At 41.8% G+C, this 9,026-nt stretch overlaps 1 protein-coding gene across 2 annotated transcripts; it reads left to right on the top strand.

Moving 5' to 3' along the window:
* Positions 1–575: 575 nt before the first annotated feature.
* On the top strand, positions 576–6,816 carry LOC135091236 (uncharacterized). Of its 2 annotated transcripts, none has more exons than XM_063988686.1 (8): positions 576–654; positions 2,002–2,079; positions 2,371–2,521; positions 3,428–3,584; positions 4,097–4,260; positions 4,768–4,902; positions 5,246–5,437; positions 6,016–6,816. In XM_063988686.1, exons 2-8 carry the CDS (start codon positions 2,006–2,008, stop codon positions 6,196–6,198), a joined length of 1,056 nt encoding a protein of 351 aa, XP_063844756.1. In that variant the 5' UTR covers positions 576–654; positions 2,002–2,005; the 3' UTR covers positions 6,199–6,816. The 2 variants fall into 2 exon arrangements, with proteins under 2 accessions (XP_063844756.1, XP_063844757.1); XM_063988687.1 differs by lacking the exon at positions 576–654 and adding an exon at positions 743–890.
* Positions 6,817–9,026: the final 2,210 nt, after the last annotated feature.

Raw genomic sequence — 9,026 nt, 5'->3', positions numbered from 1 at the left:
GCCATTCTGACTCGTAAAGTTGCGGTTACACTCACAGAGGTGTTAATTTTTCGTTTCCAGATGTATTTCTTCATTACAACTTTCACCTTTGTATTCACGGTGTGTGTGTGTGTGTGTGTGTGTGTGTGTGTGTGTGTGTGTGTGTGTGTGTGTGTGTGTTTCATCACTTAGTGTTCATTACATCCATCGAAACAGTTTCCTTGTTTTTGTTATTATTTTCTATTACCAAACACGTATTTCTTTTTTTTCTCTCTTCTTCTTCTTCTTCTACTTCCCGATCCCTTTTCCTTTCTTTCTCCCTTTTTTCCTTTCTTTCTTTCTTTCTTTCTTTCTCTCTCTCTTCTTCTTCTTCTTCTTCTTCTTCTTCTTCTTCTTCTATCTTTTTCCTTCTTCTTCTTCTTCTTCTTCTTTATTTTTTCTCCTTATATATATTCTTACTTCTTTTCCTCCTTACCCTTCACTATTTATCATTATATTTTTGTATATATTTGTTTGATTATTTAACAAATCTGTCGATCAGTCAGTTCTTTGCTTATTTATGAGAGAGAGAGAGAGAGAGAGAGAGGGGGAGAGACCCGTTAAAAACACATCCAGGAAAGTAGTGTCCATATCAGTGTGTGTGTGTGTGTGTGTGTGTGTGTGCTTCGCAACGCAGTGAGTAGTAGTAGTAGTAGTAGTAGTAGTAGTAGTAGTAGTAGTAGTAGTAGTAGTAGTAGCTTAAAAAAAACAGGTGGGTAGGTGGCAGTAGGGCGGCGCGGAGGAATAGTGGGTGGGGGAACAGGAGGGCCAAGGAAGGTAGGTGGAGGATCCTCGGTCCTCCACTGAAATGAAGGCCCAGCCACAGTAAGCCCAGGATGACACACTGTGAGAGGACTGAGAGGAAGAATCAGGTAAGGGCGGGTGAGGATGAGCAGGACAGGGAAGGCGGGGACCAGAATAAGAAGGAGCACCTCAGGGAGATGAAGCTTGAGGACCTGGTGGTGATCGAGGGAGGAGGGGAAGGGTTTGGAGCTATAGGTTGAAAGGAGACAGTCTGGTGAATGGTGGAGGTAGTTCATATGGTGAGAGAGAAGATAAACAAGAGGCACCTAGTCGTGTGCATCCCTATGAGGCAGGATAAAGTGTTGACGATTTGGCCAGGAGAGATGGGTGAACAGCAAATACATAGGGAAGTTAGAAGAATGGGAGTGTGATGGGCTGCAGTTGTGGAAGATGGTTTGGAAGCAGGTGTGGTCATCAGATGGCATCCACATGTCCAGTATAGGGAAGCTATTGGATGGCCTGGAATGTGGTAGAGTGGCCCCAGCTATGGTAGGATGCCAGGCAGGAATAGGAGAGGGCATAGAGAGGAGAGGTGCTGCTTGCTTTCCTGGAACACAAACAGCTGGAGTGAGGGAAAGTGGAGGGATTATGGTGTGATGGGAGTAGGTGAGACGGGATGGCATGACAGCATTGAGTGGAGTGAAGGAGGCTGGGGAGTCACAGGCAGATGTAGGCGAGCAGGAGAGAAGAAAGGAGGGATGTGGATGGTTGTGAGAGAAAAGGAAGATACGAGTATAGAGGAAATCAAGTTAACAGTATCAATAGACTGAGGTTAGATATTTCCATTATCTCTTAAAATAGTTGTGGTATAAAATGCTGTGAAAATTAGTGGTGTGGGCTTGCTAGCTGGGTATATAAACCAGTATTCAGAAATGCTTTGCTCTCTTCCTCACCACAAGTATTTTCCAAGGGCACAGAGATGATTAGTTGGGTTCTCAAGAGTATTTCTCCTATTCATAGTATAGAAATCTTGTTCGTCTGTCACTAGAACTATAAAAGCACCCTTAAAAACCTGCATAATTTGAAGTAGAGCCTTTTGAAAGTAGTATAGGTGTGGTGCAGAAGTGTTTCAGAATGTAGACCATTATTAGGTAGATTTTATTTGTATTTATCTGTTTAATTGATTTATTTATCATTATTATTATTTTTATTTATTTATTTTTCTTCTTTTTTTTTCAGGGTGATGGGTGATGTTGCTCAGTTGGGCAAGGAGCTGGAGGAGGAGGTGGAGGAACTCTTGAGAGAGGAGAAAGAGAGGTGTGTATTGTCTTGTGTATGTGTATAGTGGAGTCTAATGTACACCAGTAGTCTTTCTGCATTTCCTCTTTCCTATAAGTTGACCTCTCTCTCAAGAGTGAGGTTTCAAGACACTTATTCTCCAATTTTGAATGATCCCTATGGGTTTTCTTTAAAGGATTAAGGACTGTCACCTCTGTGGGTTCTTTATTCTTTTTCCTCCTTTCTTTTTTGTTGCCCATAGCCAGTGTTTCTCTTATATAAAAAGAAAAGAAAAGAAAATATCATTACTGATGCCATGGTGCCCCACAGAACTTTCTCATGGGTGGAAGAGTTCAACATCAACATGTGGAAGTTCCGAGAAGTGAACCCAGTGATAATGAGGAGCCTGGAGGATGAACTGGATCTTTCTAACTGGGAGCCTATTGCTGAGACTCTTGGCCTCACCAACTCACAAATAGAGGTTGGCTCAGCACCACTTCAGAAGCTGGTTTTTTTTTTTTTTTTTTTTTTTTTTTTTTTTTTTTTTTTTTTCTTAATTCGTGGTGCCATTTGCTTCCTTTTATAATATTTTGTTTCCTTTATCTCTGCAGTCATTATCCCGTGTCCCCTTCTCATTCATTGTCTTGTTCTTTCCTTTTCTTGTCAATACTTTCATCTTTTCTTTCCTTCCTCAGTAGTCTTATCTATTTTTTTTATTTACTGTCCTGTTTCCTTCCATGTTTGACCTGTGCCTTGCATCACCGTCTGCCACTAGTACTCTCACTGGCTGGCCAGTGTACACACTCCCATCTTGCTTCAAAATGTCTATTCTGTGCCACAACCCACTTCTTGTCACATTGTCATGATACATACACTCTGCTATTGTTCATGCTGAGTAACACACAGCTTTCATCCTCCAAAGGGTGGCCAAGGACATGAGTGAGAGGTGAGTACAGTGGCTGAATATTTTTTGAAAAGGAGACAGTCTAAGAGTGAGAGTTGAAGTTTGACCAAGTCTAGTAGGGAAGAGGCAATAATGGTTATGATAGCAACACATATTGTAGAAAGTTGACACAAATGTAAAAATAGTAATAATGCATACATGTACTAAGGCTGTTTTCCACAAAAATGGTAATAATAAAAAAATAGTAATAATAAAAACAATGTTGGTAATACGGTCATCTCTCATTATTCACGGCTTCGGCTTCCACACTTTCACTTTTACATGGATTGCTGCTGACCACAGATTCAAATAACAGAGGTGGCAATGACAAACACCCTACAAATGTTCACTCTTTTTTTTTTTTTTTTTTTTTTGAGTTAAATGATAAAATAAAATGTTTGTAAGCGTGTACATGTTGTTAAGGGAGGCTGTAATACTTTGCAGCGGTGCCAGAGAAGCAATGCCTTCACCCACACAGTGTTCACCACGATGGAGGAGTGCCCACACTTCCAGGACCTTACTGTTAAGAGGTTCCTGAAGACCCTACTTGAGCACAACCGCCGAGACATTCTCTCCAAGCTGGAGAAGTTTGTGCGCCTGAGTGAGTCACTTCAGTGTCTTGGCAAACATAACAACATGAGAACATCAGGGGAGCTGCAAGGAGCCATCAGGCCTGCACATGGCACTTCCTGAATTGAATGTGTTTACCTATTTCCACTTATCCCTATCCCTAGATTTGTGTATCTTCTTTTAAAATCTCCCTAGTGACCCTATCCCTAGATTTGTGTATCTTCTTTTAAAATCTCCTTAGTGACTCAGCACTAACAATCTGATTACTGAGTCTATTCTTTTTATCCACCACTCTGTTTGAGAATTAGTTCCTTCCACTCTGAGAATTAGTTCCTTCCACTCTGCTGCTTTGACTGGCCACTGCATGAGCCTGTCTTGACTCCCTGACATCTCAGTCACTTGATTCAAATGTCTGATTAATTAGTTATAATAAATCAATTGGAAGTTTGTTTGGATAAGAGACTGTGGGCCTGTGTAGTCATGGAAGATAGTGACTATTGAAATCTTGAAACACTGTGTTGAAATCTGTCACATTATTCACAGAGCCAAGGAGTGATGCTGCTAAGACCTTCACTCTGTCTATCCAGAGGGATCCGCAGGTGCTGGTGGTGGAATCCAGCTTGGGCAGCGTTGATGGCAAGCAGTCAGGGTTCCGGGCAAAGGTGCTGCTGATCCATGCCCAGGACACCAGGGAGGATGCACTGCAGGTGGGTCAGTCAGGCTGTGCTGGCAACCTTAGCTCAGGGAAAAAGATGGAAATGCTAGGGGTATCTTAATTTCATTCCTTCATTCACTTGTTGACTGGAGACGTACTTCACATAGTTTGGACCAGATCTAATTGACTGGTGACCTGACTGGTGAGCTGAGGGGAAAGGGACCTGCTGGAGTTATCTCACTTTCACTCCTTTACTCACTAGCTGACAGGTGTGCTTCACACAGTCAGATCTTGTTGGTGGGAATGCCTGACCTTTACTCATTAGCTGACAGGAGGAACAAATTAAATTAGTTTGGAGCAGATCTGAAGATAGGGAAATTCCTTGTGTTGTGAGATGCCATGATTTTGCTTGGCATAAGAGAATAAGTTTACATATTTTCCAGTAAGATGTTGATGATCCCTGTAGAAGTGACATGTTTTGTATTGCTTCCATTATGCTTCACTGGCTGTATTTATTACCTAGAGAGAGCCTTCATTATTTGTTTGATTCTTCCCACAGCTTGCATCTCAGCTGAGGAATCCCATGGAGGGCAAGAGATTGTATGTGTTGCTTCTGCAAGAGTCTAAGAACACACAAGTTAAGAGCAGCCTGAGGTGTGATCCATGGAACAGTATCCACAAGTGGTTCATGAAGGTACATAAAAACTCCAGCCCACATTGTCTTGACACGGGGATGCAGGTCAGTGTGTGCTGGTGTGTGGGGCCACCTTGTGTGTGTGTGTGTGTGCCTGTAACACACAGACACATTTCTCCAAAAGGTGACACATTATCTTTCAGAATGGCTTCACTCACGCAAAACAACTGTGTACTTTTCTCTCACAAATCCACACACAGCAGGAACATCTTCCTGAGAGGATGCTGTTCTTATGTGTTGCAGTGCTGTGTCTCTTACTTTCAACAAGCTCTAGTGGAAGTTAAGGGGAGTTTCAATAGTGTTTTTATGGTTTGAATGACTGAACATTGGTGGCATTCCTCAGGTTGACGCTGTGGTGCCGGTACTGTCGCCTCAGTTTCTGCGTCAGATTCAGAACAGAGACTTCAGCAGAGAGAGTGAGTGGGAGAAACGCTACAACCGCTTTGCCTACTCGATGATGCTAGACCAGTATGTGGAGTACGGGAGCAAGAATCGGTTCTGCCGTGCCGTTTGTCCTGCCAGATTCCTGGAGGAGGTTGGTGATGCCTCCACTTGACTGTCTTTTCTGTATTTTGTATAGACCTATTTGTATTTTACAGGATTAAGTCAAATTCTGTTTGGATGTATGTGACCAGCTGTGCTATGTCTGACTGTCCTTTTCCACTAGGGACTGATGGGGCTAAGAGTGTGAATGATGTGTCTGTGTGTGTGTGTGTGTGTGTGTGTGTGTGTGTATGTGTGTGTGTGTGAGTGGGATTGCCAGCTTGGTATCTTGACTGTCAAATTCATAATGTCTTGTCTATAACATTAACTTATCATGTTTTTTTTGTTTTTTTCAATATGTATTGTTTGCCTGCACACAATGTTCTCTGGCAATGCACTCCACTAATCTGCTTTATTGTGAAAACTACATATCTGTATATCTTCATCTCTTTTTTTTTTTTTGTTAATTTCCCTATTGTGGTAAGATTGGAGATAATAATGCAGAAATACAGTTTTCCCAAAAGAACATTGATTCAGTAGAATACAAACCGGTGACCTTCAACGACCTCACCGTATTGTAATTAAACTAACCCAAGCTTCCATACTAAATCACTGGCACTTGTCTTCCAGGTGAGCCAGAATGAGCTTGTTAAACTGAGCGGCCTCTTCAAGTACCACTGGAACTGTTCATCGGAGGAGGAGCTAAGGGAGTGCGCCAAGACCCTTTACAGCGGTGCAAAGGAGTGGAGGGAGATGAGGAGAAATTTGAAAGAGAACAGACATAGAATGACATCAGATTGCAGGAGTCCTTAGGATTTAGCACAATAAGATCAATAATTCTCTTAGATGAGTGACCTAAAGTAAAGCAGCTTAGTCTGGCTTAACTTAACTGAGCTAGCTATTTCTGGTATGGGCTAAGATAGGCTATGTTAGGTTATATTAAGTTATATAACCTAACCTATCTTGACTCAACTTAAACTAGCTCATGGTAGACTGCAATACTTTTGAAGCCTCATGTTTGTGAGAGTTTAGTATGTCTGGTAAAGATTTGCCTGTGACCCAGACAGTACCACAGGCATACACATCAGTCACACTCCTGACTAAGACTGAGAACTAAATGGAAACAAGCCTGCCATGGCCATCCCCTTAAAAAGACTGCAAGGAACTGGTGCTATTTCTGTTAGTTTAAATTATTGGGAATACTTGTGAATGCATGCATATGTGGCTAGCCTGTCTCAGTCAGTAGTAGCTTTCAGGTGCAGTATCAGTTTAGTGTGTAAGTAATTTCTAAAGTGTGGTTTTATTTGTAGGATAACTAAACACCATGTTACTGTGTAAGGACTATTTATATTGTGCTATTCCTCATCCTATACATTGATGTGACATCTGGTTTATTTGGGGAAATTTGTCAATATATCTATGCATATATGAGCTTATGTTTATTTACACCTAGATAACCAACACTATTCTGAAACTCTCTCTCTCTCTCTCTCTCTCTCTCTCTCTCTCTCTCTCTCTCTCTCTCTCTCTCTCTCTCTCTCTCTCTCTCTCTCTCTCTCTCTCTCTCTCTCTCTATACACTCTCTATACACACGAGAGGAAGAGAGGCAAGCCTCGGGTTCCGAGGCACACGAGAGGAAGAGAGGCAAGCCTCGGGTTCCGAGGCACACACATATGGTGCTGGAGTGTGTGAAGTATGCCAGAGACAGGAATGAGATGATGCAAGTGATACTGACTGAGTTAGGGCATGATAGGAATGAAAGAGTGGAGAAGACAGGAAAGGAATGGATGGTGTTGTTGCTGGGACTGTGTAGAGAGGCGCATGAAAGGATGATTGAGGCGGTGAAAGAGTTTCTGGAGAGAATGTGGCGTGCCAGGTGTATGAACAATTAGGATAGAGGATGCTGTTCGTTTCTCTCTTTTTTTTTCCCCTTCTACTGGAGAAAGGAGATAAAGAAGCAAGACATGATACTTTAATGAATTTGCGTGTGTGTGTGTGTGTGTGTGTGTGTGTGTGTGTGTCCATTACTATAGGTGATATGAAGTATTAATTAAAGTGAGGCTAACATTTGGTCTTGCTTGTCCCTGCAGTGGTAGGTTAGTTAGGTAAGGCCAGGTTCATCTGCTAACATGACTCATAACAAAACAGGTCACTGGTAATGCTTAAGAGAGCAAGTCATGGCATAACTCTTCATCAACACTGACAAACACCCACTAATTATTTCAAAGGAACTTAACTGTGTTCATAAAAGGTGAGGTAAGATTTCTACATTTAAAAGTATCTTATCTGTGTGTGTGTGTGTGTGTGTGTTGAAGATAAACGTATCCAGTATGTCACAATTCTTCCCAAATTTGTGAGACTGTTCAAAAATTAAAACTACACAAGCAGAAATAAATAAATAAATAAATAAATAATAACAATAATAACAATAATAATAATAATAATAATAGAATTAAAACAAAACGCCTGAGAAATAAATGTTTGATCACTTAGCTTGCCAGTAAATAATGAACATGAGGGAGAATATGAGACACCTGAAGAAGGAAATGTGCAAGAGGAGAGACAAATACCTTTTCTCCTTTTTCTGAAGGAGTGACACTGGCCAAGGGCAACAAAAATCCAATAAAAACAATAATGCCCACTGAAATGCCAGGCCTATAAAAATGTCTAAAGCAGTAGTCATGAAACCGAAGGATAAGTGTGTTGAAACCTCCCTCTTGAAGGAATTCAAGTCATAGGAAGGTGGAAATACAGAAGCAGGCAGGGCGTTCCAGAGTTTACCAGAGAAAGGGATGAATGATTGAGAATACTGGTTAACTCTTGCGTTAGAGAGGTGGACAGAATAGGGGTGAGAGAAAGAAGAAAGTCTTGTGCAGCGAGGCCGCGGAAGGAGGGGAGGCATGCAGTTAGCAAGATCAAAAGAGCAGTTAGCATGAAAATAGCGGTAGAAGACAGCTAGATATGCAACATTGCGGCGGTGAGAGAGAGGCTGAAGACAGTCAGTTAGAGGAGAGGAGTTGATGAGACGAAAAGCTTTTGATTCCACCCTGTCTAGAAGAGCAGTATGAGCGGAACCCCCCCAGACATGTGAAGCATACTCCATACATGGACGGATAAGGCCCTTGTACAGAGTTAACAGCTGGGGGGGTGAGAAAAACTGGCGGAGACGTCTCAGAACACCTAACTTCATAGAAGCTGTTTTAGCTAGAGATGAGATGTGAAGTTTCCAGTTCAGATTATAAGTGAAAGACAGACCGAGGATGTTCAGTGTAGAAGAGGGGGGCAGTTGAGTGTCATTGAAGAAGAGGGGATAGTTGTCTGGAAGGTTGTGTCGAGTTGATAGATGGAGGAATTGAGTTTTTGAGGCATTGAACAATACCAAGTTTGCTCTACCCCAATCAGAAATTTTAGAAAGATCAGAAGTCAGGCGTTCTATGGCTTCCCTGCGTGATATGTTTACCTCCTGAAGGGTTGGACGTCTATGAAAAGACATGGAAAAGTGCAGGGTGGTATCATCAGCATAGGAGTGGATAGGACAAGAAGTTTGGTTTAGAAGATCATTAATGAATAATAAGAAGAGAGTTGGTGACAGGACAGAATCCTGAGGAACACCACTGTTAATAGATTTAGAAGAAGAACAG

The sequence above is a fragment of the Scylla paramamosain genome, chromosome 37 (genome assembly GCF_035594125.1).
Source record: "Scylla paramamosain isolate STU-SP2022 chromosome 37, ASM3559412v1, whole genome shotgun sequence".
Classification (NCBI taxonomy): Eukaryota; Metazoa; Arthropoda; class Malacostraca; order Decapoda; family Portunidae; genus Scylla; species Scylla paramamosain.
The sequence above is the reverse complement of the archived record's forward strand: the minus strand, read 5'-3'. Positions and strand labels throughout refer to the sequence as shown.

Bases quoted from the DNA above. Each gene is read 5' to 3' on its own strand.
- LOC135091236 (XM_063988686.1), top strand. From the start codon at position 2,006: ATGGGTGATGTTGCTCAGTTGGGCAAGGAGCTGGAGGAGGAGGTGGAG. The intron at 3,585-4,096 runs GTGAGTCACTTC...CATTATTCACAG, and splicing joins GGAGAAGTTTGTGCGCCTGA to AGCCAAGGAGTGATGCTGCT. The intron at 4,261-4,767 runs GTGGGTCAGTCA...TTCTTCCCACAG, and splicing joins CCAGGGAGGATGCACTGCAG to CTTGCATCTCAGCTGAGGAA.